The 24,845-nt window shown below is 38.3% G+C and overlaps 7 protein-coding genes across 11 annotated transcripts; 2 read left to right on the plus strand and 5 right to left on the minus strand.

Annotated features, from left to right (window-relative positions):
• Positions 1–59: 59 nt before the first annotated feature.
• LOC18024377 (probable inactive ATP-dependent zinc metalloprotease FTSHI 2, chloroplastic) lies at positions 60–4,142 on the plus strand. The gene is made up of 11 exons (XM_006406787.2): positions 60–1,547; positions 1,654–1,826; positions 1,999–2,100; positions 2,185–2,349; positions 2,466–2,606; positions 2,736–2,894; positions 2,981–3,066; positions 3,145–3,223; positions 3,355–3,477; positions 3,554–3,610; positions 3,705–4,142. Exons 1-11 carry the CDS (start codon positions 203–205, stop codon positions 3,915–3,917), a joined length of 2,643 nt encoding a protein of 880 aa, XP_006406850.1. The 5' UTR covers positions 60–202; the 3' UTR covers positions 3,918–4,142.
• A 1,705-nt stretch (positions 4,143–5,847) lies between these two features.
• Positions 5,848–6,801, minus strand: LOC18024379 (ethylene-responsive transcription factor ERF036). The gene has a single exon (XM_006406789.2). It carries the CDS (start codon positions 6,772–6,774, stop codon positions 6,058–6,060), a length of 717 nt encoding a protein of 238 aa, XP_006406852.1. The 5' UTR covers positions 6,775–6,801; the 3' UTR covers positions 5,848–6,057.
• Positions 6,802–8,256: 1,455 nt separating this feature from the next.
• LOC18024380 (VHS domain-containing protein At3g16270) lies at positions 8,257–11,957 on the minus strand. Its single transcript, XM_006406790.2, has 6 exons — positions 11,863–11,957; positions 11,301–11,761; positions 10,303–11,040; positions 9,975–10,130; positions 8,948–9,883; positions 8,257–8,725 (listed from the first exon to the last, which is right to left on the minus strand). The coding sequence occupies exons 2-6, from the start codon at positions 11,505–11,507 to the stop codon at positions 8,684–8,686; spliced, it is 2,079 nt and encodes a 692-aa protein (XP_006406853.1). The 5' UTR covers positions 11,508–11,761; positions 11,863–11,957; the 3' UTR covers positions 8,257–8,683.
• A 63-nt stretch (positions 11,958–12,020) lies between these two features.
• Positions 12,021–16,075, minus strand: LOC18024381 (tRNAse Z TRZ4, mitochondrial). The gene is made up of 11 exons (XM_006406791.2): positions 15,554–16,075; positions 15,367–15,456; positions 15,222–15,266; positions 15,067–15,121; positions 14,939–14,982; positions 14,425–14,820; positions 14,069–14,334; positions 13,839–13,983; positions 13,691–13,741; positions 12,577–13,569; positions 12,021–12,494 (listed from the first exon to the last, which is right to left on the minus strand). The coding sequence occupies exons 1-11, from the start codon at positions 15,968–15,970 to the stop codon at positions 12,132–12,134; spliced, it is 2,865 nt and encodes a 954-aa protein (XP_006406854.1). The 5' UTR covers positions 15,971–16,075; the 3' UTR covers positions 12,021–12,131.
• A 524-nt stretch (positions 16,076–16,599) lies between these two features.
• LOC18024382 (photosynthetic NDH subunit of subcomplex B 3, chloroplastic) lies at positions 16,600–18,043 on the plus strand. The gene is made up of 6 exons (XM_006406793.2): positions 16,600–16,953; positions 17,167–17,277; positions 17,363–17,419; positions 17,543–17,605; positions 17,692–17,754; positions 17,854–18,043. Exons 1-6 carry the CDS (start codon positions 16,714–16,716, stop codon positions 17,944–17,946), a joined length of 627 nt encoding a protein of 208 aa, XP_006406856.1. The 5' UTR covers positions 16,600–16,713; the 3' UTR covers positions 17,947–18,043.
• A 47-nt stretch (positions 18,044–18,090) lies between these two features.
• Positions 18,091–19,812, minus strand: LOC18024383 (aquaporin TIP2-1). The gene is made up of 3 exons (XM_006406794.2): positions 19,519–19,812; positions 19,172–19,422; positions 18,091–18,627 (listed from the first exon to the last, which is right to left on the minus strand). The coding sequence occupies exons 1-3, from the start codon at positions 19,727–19,729 to the stop codon at positions 18,256–18,258; spliced, it is 834 nt and encodes a 277-aa protein (XP_006406857.1). The 5' UTR covers positions 19,730–19,812; the 3' UTR covers positions 18,091–18,255.
• A 1,995-nt stretch (positions 19,813–21,807) lies between these two features.
• Positions 21,808–24,822, minus strand: LOC18024384. Of its 5 annotated transcripts, none has more exons than XM_006406795.2 (14): positions 24,713–24,822; positions 24,451–24,499; positions 24,188–24,305; positions 23,984–24,096; positions 23,863–23,900; positions 23,701–23,780; positions 23,535–23,602; positions 23,163–23,445; positions 22,968–23,080; positions 22,813–22,878; positions 22,634–22,724; positions 22,460–22,527; positions 22,273–22,310; positions 21,808–22,184 (listed from the first exon to the last, which is right to left on the minus strand). In XM_006406795.2, exons 1-14 carry the CDS (start codon positions 24,739–24,741, stop codon positions 22,007–22,009), a joined length of 1,332 nt encoding a protein of 443 aa, XP_006406858.1. In that variant the 5' UTR covers positions 24,742–24,822; the 3' UTR covers positions 21,808–22,006. The 5 variants fall into 5 exon arrangements, with proteins under 5 accessions (XP_006406858.1, XP_024015729.1, XP_024015732.1 ...); XM_024159961.1 differs by having other exon boundaries at positions 24,188–24,281; positions 24,475–24,499; positions 24,713–24,791; XM_024159964.1 differs by lacking the exon at positions 24,713–24,822 and adding an exon at positions 24,567–24,678.
• Positions 24,823–24,845: the final 23 nt, after the last annotated feature.

Genomic DNA, 24,845 nt, shown 5'->3' on the forward strand with positions numbered 1-24,845 from the left:
GCAATAAGCTTTTAGTTTAATATCATCACTTTGTTCTGTGTTCGGCTTCTTCTATCCCTTGGCCTGGGAAATGAGGCTAGACGACTACACGAAGCTCTTTTCTGCGTTTTAATGGCGCTCAATCTCTCTCGTTGCGCTTCGATTATTGCAATTCACTTCTTCATGTAAGTGGAATTCATCTTTACTTTGATCGAATTACATCATGGCTTGTCGTTTCCCTCTGCATTCGTCGCCACACTCTCAATTCCTTTCTCCGGAGAACCGTCCAAGAATCCTGAGATTTCCCAGAAATTACCCCTCAATTTCATGCCAAAACATTTCAGCTACGAAGGATGTTCACGATGAAGACGGTGATAACGAAAAAGCCAAGGCAAACCAAGTCAATCTTCTCGCCATACCCATTACACTCACTGTGATATCCGCTTCTCTTGCCCAACCGTCGCTTGCTGCGGCGGCGACGAAGGTATCCGAGAGAAAGAAAACCCAGAAGAAACCTCAGGAAGCTTTGACACTTGAACAGCTAAAAGCTTGGTCCAAAGATCTACCTGTAGTTTCGAAACGTATACCTTATACCGACATTTTGAGCTTAAAGGATGAAGGTAAGCTTAAGCATGTAATAAAGCCTTCAGGTTTAAGTTTGCGGCAAAAAGCAGAGCCTGTGTTAGTAGTTTTGGAGGATTCTCAGGTACTGAGGACTGTGTTGCCTTCTCTAGAGGGTAATAAGAGGTTTTGGGAACAATGGGATGAGTTAGGGATCGATGTAGCGTGTGTTAATGCATATACTCCTCCGGTTAAGAAGCCACCTGTGCCGACTCCTTATTTAGGGTTCTTATGGAAAGTTCCTTCTTATATGTTAACATGGGTTAAGCCAAAGAAGGAGTCGAGACGTGCTGCTGAATTGAAGAGAATGAGGGAGGATTTCAAGAGGCAGAGGAAGGAGGAGATGGAGAGGATGAAAGAGGAAAGGGAGATGATGGAAAAGACAATGAAGGCGCAGAAGAAACAGCAGGAGAGGAAGAAAAGGAAGGCGCTTAGGAAGAAGAAATATGATGAGTCTTTACGTGAGGCGAGGAGGAATTACCGAGATATGGCGGATATGTGGGCAAGATTGGCTCAGGATTCTAATGTGGCTACGGCTCTTGGATTAGTGTTTTTTTATATATTCTATCGTGTAGTGGTGCTCAACTACAGGAAGCAAAAGAAGGACTATGAAGACAGGTTGAAGATTGAGAAGGCGGAAGCAGATGAGAGGAAGAAAATGAGAGAGTTGGAGAGGGAGATGGAGGGGATTGAGGAAGTTGATGAGGAGCTTGAGGAAGGAACGGGTGAGAAAAATCCATACTTACAGATGGCGATGCAGTTCATGAAGTCAGGCGCACGAGTGAGAAGAGCATCGAATAGGAGGCTACCTGAGTATCTGGAGAGGGGTGTGGATGTGAAATTTACAGATGTTGCTGGGCTTGGGAAGATTCGCCTTGAACTCGAGGAAATCGTCAAGTTTTTCACTCATGGAGAGATGTACCGCAGGAGAGGAGTTAAGATTCCAGGTTGGATGTTGTGACATCTTCTGCTCACCATGTTATTGGTTATAAAGTTATGTAACCTATGAAATTCTGCTGTTTGATCATCTCTTTTTATTTTGTTTTCCTTCAGGTGGTATTCTTTTATGTGGGCCTCCTGGGGTGGGAAAAACTTTACTGGCAAAAGCTGTAGCTGGTGAAGCAGGAGTGAATTTCTTCTCTATCTCTGCGTCTCAGTTTGTGGAAATATATGTTGGTGTCGGTGCATCTCGTGTTCGAGCATTGTACCAGGAAGCTAGAGACAATGTACGTTTGAAACTTTACTTATATGCGTCGAGCGTGGAACGTGATTCTCACTTTCAGATGCATTTTAATATCATTGAAGCAATACCTCTTGGCTGCTTTTCTGATGATTATAATTGCTTAATGAGGATTCAGTCTATTACTGTATGCTAATTTTAAGCTGGTCTCACTGCAGGCTCCATCTGTGGTCTTCATTGATGAATTGGATGCTGTTGGAAGGGAGCGTGGGTTAATAAAGGGATCTGGAGGACAAGAAAGGGATGCTACCCTTAATCAGGTTCAAGACATTTCAAAATCGTGCAATTGTCTTCTTTGTTTTCTAACTGAATGATCATTGTATTGATTTTTTTGTGTGATACAGCTCCTTGTTTCGCTAGATGGTTTTGAAGGAAGAGGAGAGGTCATTACCATCGCTTCCACAAACAGGCCAGACATTCTAGACCCTGCACTTGTGAGGCCTGGAAGGTTCGATCGTAAAATTTTTATCCCTAAACCTGGTCTTATTGGGCGAATGGAGATTCTGCAGGTACTGGTTTTGAGTCTGCATAGAAGTACCCTTAAACTTGGAATTTTGTGGAAAACTAGAGTTTTCGTTTGTCCTTGGGTTCAAAGTTGTATCTTTCTTTTGGTTTTGCTGCTTAGGTTCATGCTCGTAAGAAGCCAATGGCTGAAGATTTGGATTATATGGCAGTTGCTAGCATGACAGATGGTATGGTTGGAGCAGAGCTTGCTAATATAGTTGAGATAGCGGCAATAAATATGATGCGTGATGGAAGGACAGAGGTAGGATATGTATTTTAAGTCCGAATTACATATTATATGTCACATCTCTTGAATTGGATTAAGCGCTTTTCTAGTTTTCGATACTAGCAAGTAAAAGTCTGAGGAATGTTTTCTGTGACTCTAATGCAGTTAACAACAGATGATTTACTTCAAGCTGCACAAATAGAAGAAAGAGGAATGTTAGATAGAAAAGATCGGAGCTCTGAGACATGGCGACAAGTTGCTATAAACGAGGCTGCTATGGCTGTTGTGGCAGTGAACTTTCCTGATCTGAAGAATATAGAATTTGTAGGTTTCTGAAATCTTTTATCCTTCAAACTCCATTTCTAGATTTGAAGCTTCTCTTTGACTGACATTTCAATGACTTTGACCAGCTGACAATCAACCCTAGAGCTGGTAGAGAATTGGGTTATGTCCGGGTAAAGATGGATCATATCAAATTTAAGGAAGGCATGCTTAGGTTTGTGGCTTTAATCACACATATTTGCTTTCTTGATTACTCGGGTTCTTTACATATATCGTGGACTACTATATGCAGCCGACAATCCCTCTTGGATCACATAACTGTTCAGCTAGCACCTCGGGCTGCAGATGAACTATGGTACGGTGAGGATCAGGTGAGTAATATGATCTCCTTTAAACCCCATGACACAGTATCAGAAAACACATAGATATGATCTATGATTTTACTATTTTCTCCAAATAGTGCTTTTTTTAGTTACTAATCTTAGCTTGTGGTTTGTTCCAGTTAAGTACGATATGGGCTGAAACATCGGATAATGCAAGGTCAGCTGCTAGATCTTTGGTTCTTGGTGGTCTTTCTGAGAAGCATCATGGCTTGAATAACTTCTGGGTAGCTGATCGAATTAACGTAAGGCCATATCTTGAATTATCTTTAACTTTAAATTTCAGAAACAAATACCGTCTTCTAATACTTCGATTTGCAGGATATTGATATGGAGGCGTTGCGGATATTGAACATGTGTTACGAGCGTGCTAAAGAGGTAAATAGATTTCTGAATCGACTAAATCTGTATCATATTATCATCTCCTTTACATTGGTTATGTTAACATTTGATTCGCAACCGCATGCACCAGATTCTTCAAAGGAACCGGACGCTCATGGACGAGGTGGTAGAGAAACTGGTTCAGAAGAAAAGTCTTTCGAAACAAGAATTCTTCACTCTTGTTGAGCTCTATGGCTCCATTAAACCAGTGCCACCAAGCATCCTTGAACTCAGGAAAATCAAACGGCTCCAGCTCGAAGAGACCGTGATGAAACTGGACATGACTACCGCAAGAAACAGTTGATAAGATGATATTGTTTTGGAGAAGAGAGACAGTTCGTTGCAAACGTAGAGATATAATCAAAAGACGCAATGAGCTTGAATTTTATGTCTCCTCTGTACTCTTAGTGTCTGTAATCTTAGTGACTGTTAGATCATTCTTTAAGCTTCTAAAGTAATCCTTCTTTTATCCATATTGGAATTAAATTGTTTCACATATCTTGAAATAAAAGAAAATAGTTGATGAATCTTTCTGACATGTGACATGAATCAGTTATGTACAGAGTGAGGATATTAATTGCAAAAAAATGAAAAATGAAAAACAAAAGGATTGAGAAATTGAAAAATGGAACATACAAATGTATGAATTATTGGGTATCTTTTTAGGTGAAATTGCAAATTGATAATCAAATCAAGAGTCTTAGCCAGGTTGGTCGATTTTCATTACAAAAGAACCAAGTAGATTAATATTTGACTTACATTTGACATTTGACTTACAAGATTCGACAACTATCTGATATTTACACATTACCAAATTATTTACTTAACCTCCTCATTAGTAATTGGCCACCTTAATGCTTAATCTCTCTATCCATTATTGAGCCCACCCGACTCATTTATTATACTACTTAAAATCGGATACCCAACCGATATTTATTGTATTATTGAAAACATAAAGTACGTATAGTTCACTTCATTGGTCAATAATTAATTATTACATACATTTTTTCAATATTTTTTTAGGATATTCTATATTCTCTGTAAATAGTATCCACACGCTTCCGTTGGGTTCTTCTTCTTTTTTTAACGTCATTCTTGTCTCATATCAAGTGTCCAAGATTATTTATCTTCTTATATAACGGTAAAATTTATTGAATTCGTCAAAAGAAATCGACAAAAAAAAAAGAGTCCACAACGGTAGTATTTGACTCCTATGTAATCTGTTGTTCGTTCCCACTTTGCACGCCACCACCTTATTCTTAATCTCAGTTTAAAATAAACACGCTTTAATACTTATAATATTAAGAAATAAATAACAACACTCGTGTTTAAGAAGACATATACCACGTAACAATTTAAAATGAAGAGATGTGAATACGGAATTCGAAACATAATTCCACCATTTTATGAAAATCCAAGTGCTTTTTTTGTTTGAAATGTTAATTTCTTTATAATTAACGATCGTGTCACTGATTTGACAAAAAAAATAATAGATTCCAATATGAATATTAATAAAAAATACACCCGCGACCAAAATCAAAAGAACCACTACTATCCGTGATAGTGTTGTGGTTGTAATTTTGTTTTGTTGGTTGAGATGAGACAAAGGAACGGAATAATATCCACAGTGATTACATATTAGTCATTTTGAATGTTTCTAATAGCTAAAAATTTACTTTTTACAAACATCAGAACTAGTATTGGTATGTATTTTTGGTTTAGAATTATTTGATTATGAAAAATATATTGGACGGCTAGACACTTAAACCTCTTCATCGGAGTAATTTTAGCGTGTTCAGTAATGCATTCTCGTATACAATTAACTATTAAAAACATATAGAGTAATTGCCGACCAAAAATCTTACAGTCACCTAACTATAATATAAATTTCTTGCATCTGGAATCTTATCAAAAAGTGAAAACGATATGGTGGATAATAAACTTCAATCTTGTAAATTGGAAGGTAATTTAAAAAAATAAAGTAAGCTAAAGAACATTTTTTTAAAAAAAAAATTCGAACTCTTTTCTTCATAATAATTATAAAATTGTAAAGTATCTTATATGAACCCAAACGGCCATTGACTGTTGAGTAAAAACAAAGAATATTGACTCTTTTAGAAATTATACGTTATAGAGCTCAGAAGAATAAAAGAACATTTTTGTTTGTCAATTCACAAACAGAAGAACATTGCGTAACGATAGTTTCCATTTCCAAGTTACAATACTTGTATGCTTATGTATATATCTATATATAAATTATGTTACAATAATTGTATACTAGCCTTGGTACCGTATGTTACAGCTGACAACATACTACCAGTCTACCACTACGTACACATGTACGTCTACACTACGTATAAAAAACTACGTATAAAAAAACTACCCCGTACAGATAGAAGCAACACAAATGCTATCCATGACAGCAATTAATAAATTAAACTTAATTAGTGATTAATCAGTTCCGTGTGAGGAAAACTCCATAACTCCAAGAAATCAAACTCCAAGATCTCTTCATAAAAATCCATGGCCGGAGGAGGAGGAGGATACATCCAACAATCGAACGGCTCAGAATAAGACAGATCAGCGCGTGACGTCACGCTCTCATCGTAGCTATCCTCAATGTTAGGCAACTCCACAATCTTCTCCAACCTCTCCTCCTCTGACTCCGCCGCCAAGTAAGATGATTCCGATGACGGTGCTGCCTCCTCCACCTCCGGCTCTGACATTTTCCCGTCGACAACCATAGCTGCGGCTTCTGCGGCGGCTGCTTGGATATCCTGCGGTGAAGATGACGCCGGACGAGGGAGAACAGAGGCCAGCTCCGGGAAGTTGATGACGGCGGAGGAGCCTTTGATGGTGAGAGCAGCGACGTCGTGAGCACGAGCCGCCATGTCTGCGGTGGCGAAAGTGCCGAGCCAAATCCGAGTCTTTTTACGAGGCTGTCGGATCTCAGAGACCCATTTGCCCCAACTTCTCATCCGTACACCTCTGTAAACAGGATGCTTAGAACAAGAAGAGGAAGAAGATGAAGATGAGACTCTTCTTCTCTTTCTTGTGTTTTTTCTGGGTGAAGTTTCAGACAAGTGGGTGCTTGTTGTTGTAGTTACATCAGATTGGTCCGATGACGATGATGTTGGTGATGGACTGTTTGGTGACGTCATCTTTTGTACTCAGTTTTAGAGAGAGACTAGTTTACTTTGTGTGTGTGGATGTGAGAGATGTATTTATAGACTGCACACATGATGTTCAATTCCGAGGTTTTTTTTTTGGGTTGATATTGTACATAAAAATTCTTAACACGTTTTCTGGTATTTTGGATCTGAGAATAATTAACAATTATTATAACGGTACATATAAAGCGAAATAAATAAACTAATGATATCACCAAAGATTTTTTTTTTTCATGTTATATTCAAACTTAGTACAATCAAACATAATTAGTTTTCTTTTTGTTTGAAAGGAAAACCAAGTATAAATGTATTACTTGTGTTTTGTTAATCATGCAGATACAAATGCGAGTATATATGGTAATTTTGATTTGATTAGAGACTATTTCAGACTGTTCTTATTTTTTTAAGACTATTCCGTTTCTTTTGTTTTTTGTCAACAAGTAGACTACATATTTCTTATCTAGTCTTATTTGTAAGGTTTATTTTGGTGGAAAAGTGTCAAACTATCAAAGAAAATAAGATACAATATTTGACTAATGAAATTAGACGCTCCATTTTCAGTGACACTTAGCCTACCCATCTTTCAATTACCACAAAGTTATCCATTAAAAAAAAAAGGCAGTAAAAAATCCGCAACTATTAATAGTTAACATTAATTTGATTCGTTTTATTTTATCAAAACTATTTAGGAATATAACGAGTTTAAATTTAAAGGGGATTTTGCCAACAAAGAAAAGAAAACACAAAAGATTCACAGAATCTAAAAAGTTAGAGACGCAAAAGAAAAAAATTCACAGAAGAGAACGTTTCTAACTTTGTAATCATCATCTTAAATGCTTCGTTTCCTATTTGAGAGAGACGAGAATCTAAAGTTACTCACGTGTGTCACTATCAATCTTCCCGTTGAGGTATTTTTATTACTCATTTTTGTATATACACAAATCAAAACATCTAAATATATATTAGATTTAAATTTTGAGGACGTCAATTCATCATTTCCACTACCATAAAAAAATACAAAAAGTAACTTTCAACCATTTAAAAAATCTTTTTCTATCTTTACCGTTGGTAGAATAAAGATCATCATAAAAGATGCACTCCTATCAAACTTCAGGTAAAAATAAAAAGAACTTACAAATACAACACTGGGACCAATTGATGTATTCTAAACTTTCAATAAACATGTAAGCCAAATTAAATGAACAAATGAGCATAACAGGCAAAACTGAAATTATGGACAGTGCCTACTTTCCCAAAAGGAAGGCCTAAACGTGTGAGAATATCTACAAGTTGGAGAATGATTAAACCGGACATCACCAAAAATCTTAACTTAGATATTAGGAGGAAGGAGGCTACTAGAAGAAAAATTGCTTTTTCCACCCACAAAATTTTCGACTGAACAAAGAAAAAAAAAACTGGATATGACTTAAAACTATGCTCATAATGCTTTATAACAGTATGTTCCAAGAGAAACGGAGAATGCCAATGGAAAGGTCTCTTTTTTCCTTGGTTTTATTTCCTTTCTTGTCTATTTTCGATACACAGACACAGTCTCTTCAGATATATATAGCAAATGAACAAAAGAAACACTTTTATAATCAAACAGGTGAAACAAAAGTAATTCTAAAACTACATGTTTATTCCAAAGAACAATGACTCCAAACAAGAGAAAACGAAGACAAAACAAAGGAAGCGAAAAGAGAAGCCAAAAGCTTACCATATATGACTCAGATCAATCAGACTCTCTTTTTCTTTTTCCGGATGAAGTAAAAGCTCAACATCTTCATCTTATCCTGAAGTCTAGTCTTTTACAGCTCTTATAGATAAACGTTTTAGCTTTCTCCCCTTTGTATCCATATCTCATGAAATAAGTTTAATTAACACCGGATATTAGCAAGCATCAAGATACTCTCTTTGTGTCGCGGGCTGATGCAAGATGATCCTGCACAACGAGAACATATATGTTGTTGCTGTATCAGTATATGTAAATCAGACAAAGATTTGTATCCGTGCCAAAAAATTAGACCTGGCTTGACTATGTTTTAAGCCTAAGTAGGTGGTTGTAAAGAAGATTACGAGCTAGCTATTATGGGCGAGACTGATGTTTGCACAAAGACAAATACACCAAAATGTATAATAGCAGGAGCAAGATTCCAAAACTTACAGAGATGAAATCAAAGGCTCTGGTATCTTCTTTTTTCGCACCATTCATTGTTGAGGTTGGAGCCTGATTAGCAAAACTTGGCTGGAATATATCAGGGAGTGCTGACTGATTTCCTCCGCTAGTACCCACAGGAAGAACATTTCCGGTACCCTGAGCGTTCACGTTGCCAAACTGCTGGAAGTTGGATATATTACCAAGGTATTGCTGCTGAGCTAACAAGCTTGCCATGGCAGCGTAATTCATAGGTTGAGATGCAAAAGCTGGGTTCATCAACATCCCCGGAGGAAAATTGAAGGACATGCCACCCCCAGGAACCATTGGATTTGGAATAAACCCAGAACTTTGTGAACCAAGAATGCCTCCAACGGGATTTTCCGGTGCTTGGTGGGTGGTGGTGCTCGGCATTGCAAATAAATTATCTGGAAGGGTGCTTGAAGATGAGCTTTTCTGATTTGAGCTGTTTTCGTCAATGGAGAAGCTTGCCATCAAGTCATTTATGTTTTTCGAATCCTTTGGCTCTGCTTCAAGTTTTGCAGTTGACCCAAACATATCAAATAGCTCAGGCACGTGATTACCACCTGCACCGGGCTTTTCCCCGACATTCATTCCAATGAACAGGTCATCTGAACTTTCTTTTTCTTCATTAGGATGAAATGATACGTCTGCAAAAGGGTCATCATCATTATTCTTCTCGCTGCTACTCAATCCAGTGTCAGCGCTATCCCCAAACCAATCAGCATCCATCAGTGGAGCTGCTGTCGCCTCTGTACTGCTAGTATTAATAGCATTTGGCATGTTCAAAGTATCTTCTGTTGTATATTCTGAATCACCGGTGTCGATCAAGTCAGGTAAATCAACAACAGTCTCTCGCTTCACAGTATTCTCTGAGCTGCTCATCAACCCACTTGATTGTCCACCGTTTATAAGACTCAGAACCTACACAAAGCCACTATCTTCAGTTAAACCATCAAATGATCATAGTGCCGAAAACTAGAGCTTCATAATATTACAGCAAGCAGAATCCTACCTTGTTAGCCTTTTCACGAAGGGAAGATTGAGGAGACTCTGCGCATCGCTGTATGACATCCGTGTTTTCACTAAAATAAGTATGTACAATTGAAAAACTATCATCTTCCTTCTTCCTCAATATGGCCTCAAGGACACATAAAGCTTTCATCCGAACCTGCCAAATGAAACCACAGTGTCTTTAAAAATACAAAAGTGGGAAGATTCTCAAATGCAGGAGAAGAAACAAGCCAGGGAAGGAATATACAAGTAATATAATCAATAAAAAAAGTAACATTCGAATCAAACAGTTTCACAAGGAGGTGACACGGAAATTATCGTAAACATACCTGCCACATTGGAGACTGGAGCTTCCCGTCTAGAGCAATGCTTAAGGCAACAGTATCCATTTTCGCAGCCTCAACAATGAATACATGAAGTGCATCCCGAGTTGGCTGCAGGCGTACACCGCCAGATGTAACAACGGTTTCCAGCAGCTTTTCCTCACGAGTTTTGCTCTCGAGACGAACTGAAGCAGAACTATCACTTGCCTCTCCGGAAGCTTGGCCCCAAGATCCACCACCCGTGTTCTGAGAAACCCCATATTTACCATCACTCCCCAGCTTAACCGGATCATATCTACTGAAGTTCTCGTTTTCCATAGTCAACGATCTGTGGAGATTTGGACCTCTGTAGCTGCTGCTTCCATTCTCATTCTTCTTTGGCATATGACCTTGGGCAAAACTACTGATTCCTTGCTTAATAGATGCACTTCCAATACCAACCACCTCACTCAGGAACGATTTTTTATCATCAGAGGGCACCTGAAAGTTAGTATTCCCAAATCCTTCTATGCGCCTGTTGATGCTTTCAGGAGCAGCTGGCTTAGTACCGTTCTCTTCCGAGAATATAGCAGAAATCGTTTCATGAGCAGTATCCCGTACAGCCTTATTAAGCGCATCACCTTTTAGAGGATCTGGATGCCCCTTGTAATGGAATAAGTTGCGAACAGCAACAGAGTTCCTTTGCATTTCTCTTCTAAACTCTGAGCCAGACTTTCCCACAGAATACTTTATCAGCCTAAGAGCCTGTATACATTAAAATACAACCAGAATCAGCATAACAAGTTCCTACAAGATTTGTTCTCTCTCTTTGATCCATTCTCACAAACAGATATCAACCAGCAAACTAAATCAATCCCCGCATGCAACATGATTCAATCAATATCTTTAAGGAGACAGATGATCTCACAAAGGAACAACATTTTAATCAGTCAACCATCGGCATAATCGGTGCGAACCCAATCAAAACAAATCAGAAAAAAAAGGGACGCAATTGAAGAAGGTACCTTCTGCTTTACGATGGGGCTTTTGTTATCAAGACGTTTGAGAATGAATTCCGAAAACTCCTTGACGATGCTGACATGAGAAGAACGAAGGAGGTCACAGATCTCTTCCAATTTGTACACAGGCGCTACCTTGTCCTCGTCAGACGTGACCGCGTCGATCATCCGCGACCTCCAATACGATTCCACGGCTCTTCTGCTCGTATCCATGACGAATTTCCAAACAAAAAACCTAATTTCGCAAAACACAGCAACAACGAGACAATCCTTCGTCCTCGCTCGTCAAAAATCGGAACAAAAAGGGACCTTTAAAGGGAACAATCAATCGAAGACCACTCCCCCCACTATCAGATCAGTTAAAGACCGATCTGGTAAGCTCAAATTCAGCTCAAATTCACTCAACTAAAGATCGCGATCGGGAGCCCAATTTCCTCCAATAAACGCAGAGGTAAACAATTAGCTCCCTGAGACAAGAAAATCATCAGCCAATCGGAATCGATTAAATAATCTCAGAGTAATTAGCAGAGATCGGAGAGAGGCTATGCGAAATCGAGGAGAGACTCACCGGTATGTAGGTGACAAGGAAGGAAGGAAGGAAGCAGTCAACAAAGAGGAATGGAGGCGATTCACAAGTTCTTAAATTCCCAATTTTCTATTTTTTCTTTTCTTTCCTCTTTTTCTTTCACAATTCACATTTTGCACATGAATTTCTAATTTCTTCTCTTCATTTCCGCGACAGGAAAAATCAATTAAATTTGATATATTCAAAAGATAATCAGTCAAAAAAATGAAAACAGAGCACAAAACTAACTAAAACAGAACATTCGAAAGTAACTAATTCCTGAAAAAGCTTGAGACTTTGTGTCTCATCAAACCATCAGCATCACTCTCTTCTTCGTCTTCTTCTTCTTCTTCCTCTTCTTCTTCAACCACCACGTTTCTAAACAGAGTTTTGAAGTAAGGAACAATCTTAGGAAGCACATGTAAATCCGCCATGTTTATACTCATCATATCGAAAGCAATGCAGGTATTGTGCATATGCGACTCGTCAATCACCGGAATCTTCGGGTATCTCTGGCTAAAATGTGTCAGAACAATCCGGTACACTCCCGCCGAAGATCCCACGTCGATTGCTTCTTTAGTCGTGCTATGATTCTTAGCCACAGCCTCTTCTACCAACGCATCCTCAAACGTCGCCTGTGAAGAAAAAAGAGATGAAATTTATCAGAATGTGAAAGATGTAACTTTTGGTAATTTGCTTATATAGAAAAATTCAAACCTCATGTATAAGAACGGTTGCTCCTTTTGAAGCTTCAACCATCTGAGGACAAGGCCTTGTGTCGCCTGAGTAAACCATTTTCCACCCCGGAATCTGATCTCCGACGATGTTTTTTCTCTCCGCTGCTTTTACTACGACCCCAAAGGCTTGAGGGCAATGTACAACAGGGAAACTAATCAAATCCTCCAAACCCATTTCGCCGAGGAACTTTTTCAGTTTCTTTAAGTATGGTAAAGCTGAAGAATTGTCGGTCAAGGGGCTACTCGGTCTTTTATATACACTCTGCATTGGACTTCCTTTACTAAACAAAGAACCTTCTGCGTTTTTAGTACCGGTGATTTTCTCAGGGCTGGTGGTTTCTAGAGTAGCCCAAGAAGTTGTTGTGGTGTTCCTGCAATCAAGAAACTCCATATTTAAATCCTCGAGTCTTTGATATGCATCGAGAAAGTTCTTAAGCGGTCTTGGTCCAATCACAATCGCTGGCTCATGAGGCACTCCTTTCAAAAGCTCACGTCTACGAGCAAGGATTCTTGCAAGACCCGTATGGTGATCAGCATGGATGTGAGAGATCCATATACATCTCAAGTTTCTGACTGCTTCATCAGCTCCTTCTAAACCATATCGTCGTTTAAGCTGGCCTAAGGTACCTTCCCCACAATCCAAGAGCATACTACCTCTAGAGAATAGGTCGATATAAACTGCACTGACGTTTCTGTATTTTGAGGGTTGGGACGAACCAGTGCCCAAAAGAACTATTTCCATGTCGTCTCGTCTAATGTTTTCAAGACAGCTTGGAACAGTGCTCTCATTCAGCCATGGCTCTTCGATCATCATCTTGTTGTGTAGCCCATTCCATAATCGCTTGACTTCTTCGGTCTTACCGCTTATCTCAGGAATTTCTGAAAGTAGCTCATTTATCACTCGTGAGGATGTCAATTGACTAGGGATACAAGATCTGTCTAGCCCAAGGTTACCATGTGGACGCAAAGTGAACTGCCCATCATATAACAAAGAAAGAGAGACTTAAGAAGCTAAAGGAAGCAAGTTTCATTTCGAGGAGGCAATGCACCGAAACAGCAGGAAAGGAACCCCATGCATGAGAAACATTCAATACCTTGAGAAGATTTTCTGCGGATATGGTTTCACCAAGACTTGAACCGAAGCACTGACAATCGAAAAAAAGAACACAGCTTGATTCATTGAACAATGAACACAACCAGAATCCTAATTAATAAAAATGTATGAGAACTAGCATTTGCAACCTTGCTTAAAGAATCGGAAATTATCGAGTTATTAACATGTTGAGGAGACCAAAATCCAGGAGCAGGAAAGAACTGAGGGCACAGATAGTTAAGTCTGGCTGTGATTCTAGAACTGGCTCTCAGGATTGGGAACTCCATATTCTTCCTGGCCAAACACCAAAACACGAACTATTAGACAAATAAAATCAACAGCTTTTGATAAGAAAGAACCATAATTGAGGAGAACTCACGTTTCGTGTCCAGCGAGAATGTGCTGGGCAGAATGGAACCTCTTCATCCAGCTTTGGTAAGTAGGACTATTTGTTACAGAAGCTGGACTTAAATGAATAATACAATTAACAAACTTAGCCCCATCTGATGAACTGTCGGGACATGAATAATAACTCTTCATAGCCGGAACAGATAACAGTTCCTCGGCATGCGACTCTGTTGGACAGTCCACAAGCAAAACAACAGGACCAGGAACTGAAGGTCCCATCACATCACTCGGATGGACCTATGATCAAGCGTAAACAGTGTTAGTCTGCTCCGAGAGAGACTGATATTGGAATGTGGATACACTCAAGAATTGCTCTTTAAGACATACCGTAATATCTTTGAAATCTGACTGCACTGACTGTCCAGACTGAAGTTGACCATATTTTGGACCAGCTCTCAGTCCAAGAGCCATGGCCTTATGTGGGTCAAACTTTCCATTGATTTCAGGTAATTCACATACGTATACAACTGAGGTTTCACCAGGTTTGCTCCCGGATTCCTCTGAGCGGCTTGGTTCAAGGAGAATGGCGGAGATTTTCACTACTTTGTCATCCACAAGGACAAAGGGCTCATCTTTGGGTTTACTTGAGCCAATCTGTGGCGTGGAGTCTGATGTAGTCAACGACGGACCAAAACTTCGTGTGTGAACCATCGCGGCACGAGGGATAAATGACCTCATAGCATCAACCAAATACTTAAGATCCGAAGGACCCCAAACGTTTACCTTTGTAAAAAAAGAAATTTTACAAGTTCAGCAATTCCATTCAAATATTTATAGTCAGATGAAACTCAGGAAAACAGACAGGAAACATACAAAGAGATCATGTGAGAAGAACACTCACGGATAATCCTTCTTCACCAATACCGGCCAGAGTCAGTAGAAGACCTAAAGCATTTAAAATAGGAAAACTTATCACCTTTCTAATGATCTAACAGCAAACACACAAAAGCTGATTCCAAGAAAACAAACCTGGAAGCCCGCCTGCTGTCTCTGAGCAGACACGAGACAAAAATATATGATCCACCTGAAAGAGTTAGCGGATCATTACATTCCAAAAACCACCTCATAAGTCATAACACACAGAAAAAGAGATACAATATGTCCAAAGACGACATTTGACATACCTTTGATAACTTGATTTTATGCTCTGTACAAAAACGTTGCAAGCCCTGCGATTCAATTATTTTAACAAATATGACTACAGCCACTGATAAAAGCCATGACTAAAGATAACATCAAATTCAGAGAGATTGCAGCTAGAGAACTAACCTCTCCAGCATTAAAGATGAACCTTTGTTTGTCAAAGAAGAGTAGTACAGAAGGTGATGTATCTTGTGTATCCATTCCCGTCCCAAGGATCTAAAATGCATATGAAGCATAAAAGATTCAAAATTTTCAAACTTGAGCAAAACCCAACAGATTAATGAAATTCAAGTCTGGAGTTAGATATTGAAACCTGAACATAGGCAATGGTGTTGGTGGGATTAAGCGTGCGAGTGTTCCGCTTGAGATTCTTCTTAGGCTTATCGAACTTATCCATTCCCTCAGCTCTTCTCTTATTAAACCCAAAAGGATCAGAAGAAGGATCAAAACTAGCTTTGTCTTTCTCCATCGGAGACAAGCCTTTTCTCTGCCTACTCTTCTCCTCCTCGAAACTACTCCACTTTCGTCTCGGAGGGAAGCGAGGAGAAGGGTCACTGCGACGGTAACCGGCGGTACGAGGGCGGCGACTCGGGCGAGAAGAGGAAGGAGAAGAAGCGAAGATTGGGTAGAGAGAAAAGGGTCTGAGAAAGAGAGCGAAAGAAGAAGACTTGAGAGGAGAGAATCCGACAAGGCCTAGGTTTTGGGGTATATGAGGCATTGAAGTTAACATTTTCGTACTAACAAGCTCCTCCCTTTCTCCTTCCCCTTCTTCCCCCGTTTATTTCTCGGTCGAGTCACAAATCAGAAGTCCTCTCTCGACCGAATTGTTTTTTTTTTTTGCTCATGAATAAAACAATGATAATGTTAGTTAAGCCCGTGAGCTTTATATCACATTTTCGGCCCATAAAACCATCCATAGAGAGAGAGAGAGATCCCTCATTACTTGGTCCTAGTACTGCAGAATTAACTCTCTTTAAATGCTTTTTCAATTTTCACATCTTGGATTAGCGATGGTTTATTTGGGTAATGTCATGTCACATAAGTCGTTCAGAGATATCTCTTTTACCATTTACCATTTCTCTATCACCAAAGCATCTGGTTTTATTCGAAAGAACCTTAAACATAGGTAGTTGTTTAATAAACCAAAACTTAACAACCAAACCAAGATCTTTGTAACCAAAACTAAACGTAACAAAACAGAGATGTTTGTAACCCAAAATTTAGACGTCAATCAGGATTGGACAAAGTTTAGTTTAATTTCCCCTCATATCAGATCAATCGGTTCTGATAACTAATTTGGCTAACCGGTTGACTAAACCGGGAGCATATACACATTGGATAAGAGATAGAAAAGGCACCACACACATCCATAGAAAGCTCATGGATTGATATAAAACATTATCCCAACTAAAAGGCCTGACCCTTTTTTGTTCGATTTTAATTTATTTTTAAAAAAATTATTAGACCAAGACTATGGCAAGTGTACAGTTGAATGGTTCAAGCTTAGTCGCTTCTCTATCTCCAAATCATAGCTTTAGCCACAAAACCAAACTTTGTAACCTAAAGCCTTCCTTCTTACGCTCAAGACACAATGCCACCAGATTGAGCAGAGCCAAAACCATCCGAGCCATAAGCACTGCACCAGCGAGCCAGCCTTCAGTCGCAGATGAACCTGTCGACGAACCACCAGCTGTCGATTTTGCGTTCGTCCATGTAAGTAATGTTCTTAACTCTTTTTTTATTTTTGCTTAATTATCTTATCTCTTTTCGAATTATTTCCACTCTTGTTAGATTTATCATTAACAAGGCAAGTAGATGATGATGATTAGAGAAAACTGTAGATTTAGTTTCATTTGTTGTTCTATTGAAAAAAGTTAAAGTGATTTTTAATAGAAAGTTAAATTAACTGTGGATAATTTTATTTAGTCGGTGTTGTTACCGGACGGGACACCGGACGTCCATTGGAGAAGAGCGTGCGGTGGACAAAAACTTAGGGACATAATGTTGGATTCTAACATCGAACTCTATGGTCCTTACGTATGACTTTCTCTCCCTGTAATTTGTATATTTCTTACTTAGTCAAATATACTTACTAAAAAAATTACGTGTCATAATTTCGCAGAGTAAACCCTTGTCAAATTGCGCAGGAGTAGGAACTTGCGCTACTTGCATGGTCGAGGTAAGTATGTCTTAGAGTAGTATTAAATTTGTCAATATATTAATCAATAAGCTCAAATTCATACTCAGATGATGATGATCAGGCAAGTCTTGATAATAGAATATCGATGGACATTCTTTGTAGATTGTAAATGGAAAGGAGCTTCTAAATCCACGGACTGACATTGAGAAGGAGAAACTCAAAAGGGTTTATTCTTATTTTAAACGAGATAGTAGTTTTTAAATATCTTGTCTCATTTGGTTATTTGTATTAAATAAGTAATGTTTTCACAGAAACCAAAAAATTGGAGACTAGCTTGTCAAACCAAAGTCGGAAATCCAGATTCTACCGGATTGGTAATACTGATGCATAACTTTTCTCTCTCTAATCTCTATTATGTAATGTACACTTTTTCTATACATGTGACTAATTTCTAGTAATAACCTATTTAATAGGTCGTGATCCAACAATTACCAGAGTGGAAAGCTCATGAATGGAATATCCCTAAGAATTTACCTAATGATGATGATTCTGAAACTTCTACGTGAAAGGATCCATTATTTTGTTACTGTTGTCACTAGACTCACTATATATAAAACTGTAACGATCGATTTTTTTTTTAATATATGTCGATAATTAACCCCACAGCTACCTATTTAAACAAAACTAAATTCTTAAATAACATGACTAGCTTATAATCAAATTAAACAGCCTTTCCTTCAATGATATTCATGCAAATTGGATAACAATTACAACGAAACAGAACCAAACTCCAAACGAAGCAACAGGTCGAGGGACAAATTAAAGAAACCAAGAAACATGAATCAAGAATCATCGATCATCACATTTTGCTTTGCTTAGAAATCAGAAGCAAGAGGTTGATGTTCAGAAGAAGTCATGAAGACATTGCCGTAGATAAGTCCAGCGAGTCCACCACCGATGAGTGGTCCGACCCAGTAGACCCAGTGACCAGAGAAGTCTCCGGCAGCAACAGCTGGTCCAAAGGAACGTGCAGGGTTCATGGATCCACCGGAGAAAGGACCGGCGGCGAGGATGTTGGCACCGACGATGAGGCCGATGGCGAGAGGAGCGATGGTTCCGAGAGAACCATTCTTGGGATCAGCGGCGGTGGCGTAGACGGTGTAGACCAAAGCGAAGGTGATGATGATCTCCATCACTACTCCTTCTATCGCTCCTACTCCAGCCGCAACGCTGTGTGTTGGAACCGCCTGCGTTTTCCCATTGTTTTAGCGTTTGTTTCATTAGTTTTCTAATCATTAAACAGGTACCCTCAAGGAATAGTATATCATCAGTGGAAAAGAAATCTCAACAAAAACCTCTAATAATTTTCATTAGGATTAAACAAAATTTACAATATTCTATAACTTCCACCTTTGAATATATCATGTGTCTAATATATAGTTAACATCGGCTAACAAACAGACAGAGATGTATCAAAAATTATTAAATGGAGACAACTTTTTTTTTTGGGTTGGCCTTGTATAAACTACTATCACATTCTGTAACCTAGTATAAATCGATTAAGATTGTCTTCCAAGACTCTAGATTTGTGTAGACCTACAAAGCATTATAACATAACTTTTTGTTTGGAAAGGTTTATTTTGACCCAAAAACAGAAATCATTAGTAGAGATTTAACTTATGGTTCTTTTTTTTAAGTGAAATATTTTTGGGCTTTTTATAGGTGTTACTAGTGGAAATAATGAAATGTACAACTTGTTTTTACGAGTAAGGAGTTGTAATGTGGACATACCAAGCCACCGGTGACGAATTTAAGGAGGAAGCAAGCGGCAGTGGAGCCGAGAAGCTGAGCAATCCAGTAGAAAACTCCGGTGATGAGTGTGATTTGACCACCGAGAGCAAGACCAAAAGTGACGGCTGGGTTCACATGGCCACCGGAGATGTTGGCTCCGATTGCAACCGCCACGAAGAGGGCAAATCCATGGCACACCGCAATGGCAACAAGTCCAGGCGTATCAAGAGCGGCGTCAGACGTCAACTTAGCTATATACATAAAATGTGACACATTCGTTAAGTATTAATATTGGACTCATTTGTTACGAGTTACGAAAGTTAATATTATTTTAGAAAAATACGAACCATAGGCTATGGCGGAGCCAACACCAGCGAAAACAAAGAGCAAAGTGGAGATGAACTCAGCGAGGTAAGCTCTTAGAGAAGCCAAGCTGAAGGAATCATCAAAGGAACCAAAGGCAACTCCTGCCATTGTTTTTAGATGTAGGATGAAGAAAGTTTTGAAGGGTTTTTGTTTTTTTTTGGTTAATGAAGAAGATGATAAGAACTTTTGCATGCCATTACCTTTTTATAGAGGAGTCTCGTCATATATTCATGCATCATGTGTATTAGAAACCAATATTTTAGGAGTGTTTTAGTTTCCGGTGGTGGGTTGAACAAAAAGTTTTTTTTTTTTGACAGGGTTGGACACAAATTAATAAATGATTTCAGGAGTACTATTTCCATTTTACTCTATAGCTATTCGTGATTTGTTTAGGAAGTTGCCTAAAAAGACTAAAATAATGACATTTACGTGGAAAACTCTAGAATAACAATATATATATAGTAATACATTATACTATATACATTATATGCATGTATTTATACGATATATAGTGCATTCATGACCTAATCGTGGTTCTTTACGAAGTTCTTCTCACTATCTAAACTATAAAGGAACTCTAGTACGACTAAATTAAAGAATACTGAAATTAAAATGAAGGTAAATCAATCAAAGTATGATACTCTAATGATTATTGGTTCAATAGTAAAAACTACATGTTTTCCACACCAAAAAAAAATAAAAAAATACATGGGAAAATTCTCAAAAATCCACATATTATGTTTTGATTTTCAAAATACCACCAAAACCCAAGAACTCCAAGAATACTACAAATTTTTTAAAATTAGAGAAGAGCTTTTATAATTTACCAGGGGGTTTCGATTAATTTTTGAATCAGTTTTAGTAACTCTTCATACACGTTTTGACGGCACTACTAAATTTAAAGTTTGTGATATGAAATAAAACTTGTTTTGTGGCATATTCGACAATATTTTCAATAGAGCGGCTCTCTGTCTCATAAATTAGTCAAGAATTTGGATCGGATTTTCCTATTAGGAAAAATGGCCGGTTAAAAGTAATGGCCGGTTTAAACTGATTGAAATTAGGGTGATGGTGGTGGACCCAAAGGACAGAGGAGCTTCAAATTTTCAAAAAGGATAAAACATAAAGATGAGATTAGACTAGAGAGAGAGAGAAAAGAGAGAAGAAAACAAATGGATACGAACAACAAGTAAGGAGGGACAAGTGTGAGCTGTAATGAATGTGTATGGGTGATGATAGACCGGCCAAAAATATGAGGTGCTTGCATGTGACATGATCTTCCTTTTTCCCCCAGTGATTTGATCATATTTTGAAGATGTGACTCATTTATGATTATATTCCATTTCACAATGTTATATTGCGTCCCTCCACTATTTACCTCTTCTATGAACATTCTCGATCATATTCATTGATTCTCCATCTTGTACATTCGTACTCTTATTGAAATCCAAATTTGTTTATCAAAATTTGTCAACAAAATAATCGAAAGATAAAATGAATGAAAACATTTTGGTGATAAAATACAAAAAGTTGTTAGATCTATTAAACTATACGTTAAAGATGTATATTTGTTGCGACTTTTCAAAAATGTGCTATTTCATTTATCATCCAACAATTCTGCATCCACTTTTAGACATTCTTATAACTAGAAAGAAAGTTTTTTAGTTTTCTCAAAACTAATCATATGTTATCTTGAGATTGGAATGACATGTGTTGATCTATTACATATTTACATCTATACACTTTCCTTAAACTTATGGTTCTTACTATTTCAAGAAACTCGATATACCTTTAAATCTGCAAGGTTCATTGCTGCCACCTTACCAAATACGCCAAGGGCCGTTTAGATGGGATCATTATTCTCCTAATTATATCTATAGATTAAGCATGATTAGTTGAATGATAAACTATTTTTAACTTATCCATAACTATACTATACTTTCTAAACAACAATAGTTTTTGCTATTCGTTGTAGGCCGGTGGAATTATTCGAGTCTTACGAGTTTAATAAGCTTGATTTTCGTTGTCTTGCCTCCATGCCCAAGAATCTTTCCAGTTTTAGATCTGTTGACTTGATTATTAGTTCATTACTAATCAAAATAGCCTCTAATAAAAGATGCTTTTAACCTAATAGTCAAATCATTTTCAATGTATCATGCATGTATTTATTCTTTATTTAATATCCTTTTGATTGTGTCAAAAAAGCAGAAGACCGTTCCTGGCTCGGTTTATTGAACCAAGACCAAGACAAACCAAACCGAGGACAACTATTTGGTTAAAACAAGAAGACCCGTACAACTTTACAATTTGGTTCTCCTCTCAAAGTTTTAAGTGCTTATACAATGCCATACAACACACACTGATTTATTAAATCATAAAGAAGAAACAGTAGAAAGATGTTTGGGACCAAAAACCTGTGAAGAAGCTTGAGGTTTGAGACTGTGACCGGTTTGATGTTTCTCTTCAGGCTCACTGTTCCCCTGGAAATGGTATTGAAGCACAGCAGCGGTAATAGCCGCTCTGGTCGAACACAAAACGCTGTGAGAGATGAGCTTCTCGGATCAGATACTCTCCCCAGTCTTCATTGCCAAACTGCTTGTGTATCTCTCTTGCATCAAACGTCTCCATCTTATTTCTTTTGTCCTTTCTAAGACCACACGTTTTTTCAGATAATCAGAGTTTTGTAACATTGTCTTATTTATCTGAACATAAATTCAGAGTTGGGGATCAATCACCTTTTCCTGTGCCTTGCATTCATCACGGTCGCATGTAGCTACAAAAAAAAACAGAACAAATTATGAAACAGAAGCACTATTCACCACTTTCAAGCCCACTGGTTTTTAGCTTTTAGCCAAAAAAATGAAGTGGCTGCAAAAATCTCTCCATCTTTAACCATAGTTTTAAAACTCAGAGAGCTTTTACCTTCAAGCTTTGCTTTGCATCTTTCTCAAGAACAAGCCCAGCTTTCACAAATGCATCAGTAATAACTTCTGAACTTGTGGTTAAGAAAATCGAAAAAACTTGTGCTAATGACGGTCTAAAGTCTAACCCATGCCACTGCTAAAAAACTAACATGCTCACTACACAGTAGGATACGACAAGCACGTAAAAGCCGGCCTTCATCGCCAATTTCTTCAACAGGAGCATAGAGCACACGAGCCTTGGCTAATGATCCTCTCATACAATCCTTTAGAAGATAGCAATATGACAGATCCGTAATATACAAGTAGAAGGTAAATGAATCGTAAATTATAGCCAATGATGTATCATCTTACCAATCCTTTAAGTCTAATGAATAGTGGCCGGTTATCCAAAGCATCCATCACACTAGGAGATATACTCTGTTTTTTTTTTTCAGAAAACAAAACATCCAAATTTATGAAGCATCACTAAAATGAATGAATATACTACCTCTTCAAAAAGAAATTACCTTCAGAACATCACGGGCTGCTTCGACTCGATCTTTGTTCCATAACTTTAGCATAAGCACAGTCAAGTGAAAAGTATTGGGCTTGATAAATATGGACTTTTCAATTCCCAGGTCTGCCAATGTATAAAATGTACTGACCATGGGGAACAAATATTATTCTATCTTCAGATACATCAATTTAGTTCCTTTTATTACCAGATAAAGTAGATGACTTTGTTTCTTTAGGCTTACGCTGGTAACTGACAATTGGTATGCTCTTGATATCAACATTGACCTGGTTTGTTTCGCTATTAGCTTTTAGATCAACCGCCACACTTGAGGTTGTTTTATTGGCTTGGTCATCTTGTTCATCACCAGCTATGCTATGGTTTCCGAGTATAGAGTTCTGGAAATTCACTAGCTTGTCCACTAACTCAGGGTGTATGGCCAGTGGAAGTGATACAAAGTGTGAGTAGTCTAGACTCGGACTCCTTACGGCCTAGAATGGGAATTTAATTAAATGCGCACAATCAGAAAGAAATGGAAAAGGAAAAAAGACGAGCACCATAGTAGAGATTAAAGGGGAACCTCATCGATAATGGTTGCTATTCTTTCTGAAGCTTTAGTCACAAAGTCCACTGAACCACCTTCAACGACTGCAAAGGAGAAAGAAGAGAATAACAATCAAGGCAGCCAGTAAGTACTAAGGGCAAAGACATCAGATTATACATTACAGTTGGTTCCAAAACGTAACTGGTGTGATCTTCGTTCCTTGATGATGGAAAAATGATCTTCACTCCCATTTCCTCTTCAATTTTCATCTGTGTAGTTCCTCTTTTTTGCAAAGATTACAACCCCATTAACACGTACATACATGCGGTGCCAAAGTATAAGATTAACAAACTAGAGCTCTTACTCTTTCCCTCTGATGAACTTAATCAGAGAAGCCCCAACCTGCAAAACAATCCCACAAAAAGCAGACAAATTAGTTAAAACAAAAGGCTACAAGAAACATCAAGTAACCGAGGGAAAAGGACCTCAAGAGAAGCCGAATGCTTTCCAGTTGAAACAACCGAGGCAGTCTCACTCACTCCTCCAACATCACTTGAATTGCTACACTGAGCCGATTTTTGCACTTCATTTCCAACTTCTGTTACATCACGAGAAGCCATGTAAAGATAGAAAGCTATAACCAATATGGCTCATACGAGCAAACTGATCAAGCGAAGATGCTATAAGACCTGCAGCAACTGAAGAGGATTGAGAGGAGATGGGTCTCCACACTAAATTTACAATCTTTTGCTTCTTGCTTCCATCCATACCAGCGTTTCCACTATAGCTCATGGTACTGAAAGATTCCTGCAGTGTCAGGTGGTGTAGCCACAAAACATCAATCCAACGCTATGCAAACAATCTCAAATCACTTACAGAGATCACACTCCCGCCAAAAAAAAAAATTACGAGGAGAAGACAAATTATGTCTTAACATCAAAATTGGCCTTACCGGTCTCGATTTGACACATCTACTCGTAAACCAAAGTACACGATCAATCCTGCCCAAAATAAACGACATGAACTATATATAGAGCTAAGACAGAATAAAAAACCACTAATCCAGACCTCGGAAGGAAGAAAACTTCAAATTTGGGGTTTTGCGTAAACTGAAATCTGATGATAGAGATTGGAAGAAAGAAATAATTTTTATTGCTCTCGTGTTTTTTTCTTGGATACCCAATGAAGAGAAGAGGATAGAAGAGCACACGAACCTAAAGAGAGACCTGCAAGTAATCAACATCTGTCTTCCCCGCCGCCTCTCCTCCGCCGGTGATCAGCCGTAGTACGATATCTTTCCTCCGCCTACGTTTTTTTACTTATTACCACTTCCCCATTACTTCCATG

This window comes from Eutrema salsugineum, unplaced genomic scaffold (assembly GCF_000478725.1).
Source record: "Eutrema salsugineum unplaced genomic scaffold, Eutsalg1_0 scaffold_13, whole genome shotgun sequence".
Lineage (NCBI taxonomy): Eukaryota > Viridiplantae > Streptophyta > Magnoliopsida > Brassicales > Brassicaceae > Eutrema > Eutrema salsugineum.

Excerpts from the sequence above, each read along its gene's own strand:
- LOC18024380 (XM_006406790.2), bottom strand. The coding sequence starts at position 11,507 with ATGGATACGAGCAGAAGAGCCGTGGAATCGTATTGGAGGTCGCGGATG. Across the intron at positions 11,041-11,300 it reads GCCCCATCGTAAAGCAGAAG|GCTCTTAGGCTGATAAAGTA; the intron begins GTACCTTCTTCA and ends TAATGTATACAG. Across the intron at positions 9,884-9,974 it reads TTCGTGAAAAGGCTAACAAG|GTTCTGAGTCTTATAAACGG; the intron begins GTAGGATTCTGC and ends GGCTTTGTGTAG.
- LOC18024379 (XM_006406789.2), bottom strand. The coding sequence starts at position 6,774 with ATGACGTCACCAAACAGTCCATCACCAACATCATCGTCATCGGACCAA.
- LOC18024384 (XM_006406795.2), bottom strand. The coding sequence starts at position 24,741 with ATGTTGATTACTTGCAGGTCTCTCTTTAG. Across the intron at positions 24,306-24,450 it reads GATGTGTCAAATCGAGACCG|GAATCTTTCAGTACCATGAG; the intron begins GTAAGGCCAATT and ends CTGACACTGCAG. Across the intron at positions 23,781-23,862 it reads AAGTTCATCAGAGGGAAAGA|AGGAACTACACAGATGAAAA; the intron begins GTAAGAGCTCTA and ends TTTGCAAAAAAG.
- LOC18024383 (XM_006406794.2), bottom strand. The coding sequence starts at position 19,729 with ATGCAAAAGTTCTTATCATCTTCTTCATTAACCAAAAAAAAACAAAAA. Across the intron at positions 19,423-19,518 it reads TGGCTCCGCCATAGCCTATG|CTAAGTTGACGTCTGACGCC; the intron begins GTTCGTATTTTT and ends TTATGTATATAG. Across the intron at positions 18,628-19,171 it reads AATTCGTCACCGGTGGCTTG|GCGGTTCCAACACACAGCGT; the intron begins GTATGTCCACAT and ends GGGAAAACGCAG.
- LOC18024377 (XM_006406787.2), top strand. The coding sequence starts at position 203 with ATGGCTTGTCGTTTCCCTCTGCATTCGTCGCCACACTCTCAATTCCTT. Across the intron at positions 1,827-1,998 it reads ACCAGGAAGCTAGAGACAAT|GCTCCATCTGTGGTCTTCAT; the intron begins GTACGTTTGAAA and ends GTCTCACTGCAG. Across the intron at positions 2,607-2,735 it reads TGCGTGATGGAAGGACAGAG|TTAACAACAGATGATTTACT; the intron begins GTAGGATATGTA and ends ACTCTAATGCAG.
- LOC18024381 (XM_006406791.2), bottom strand. The coding sequence starts at position 15,970 with ATGTTAACTTCAATGCCTCATATACCCCAAAACCTAGGCCTTGTCGGA. Across the intron at positions 14,335-14,424 it reads CAGATTTCAAAGATATTACG|GTCCATCCGAGTGATGTGAT; the intron begins GTATGTCTTAAA and ends GCTTGATCATAG. Across the intron at positions 13,742-13,838 it reads TTTCCGATTCTTTAAGCAAG|TGCTTCGGTTCAAGTCTTGG; the intron begins GTTGCAAATGCT and ends TTCGATTGTCAG.
- LOC18024382 (XM_006406793.2), top strand. The coding sequence starts at position 16,714 with ATGGCAAGTGTACAGTTGAATGGTTCAAGCTTAGTCGCTTCTCTATCT. Across the intron at positions 17,420-17,542 it reads GCGCTACTTGCATGGTCGAG|ATTGTAAATGGAAAGGAGCT; the intron begins GTAAGTATGTCT and ends CATTCTTTGTAG. Across the intron at positions 17,606-17,691 it reads AGAAGGAGAAACTCAAAAGG|AAACCAAAAAATTGGAGACT; the intron begins GTTTATTCTTAT and ends ATGTTTTCACAG.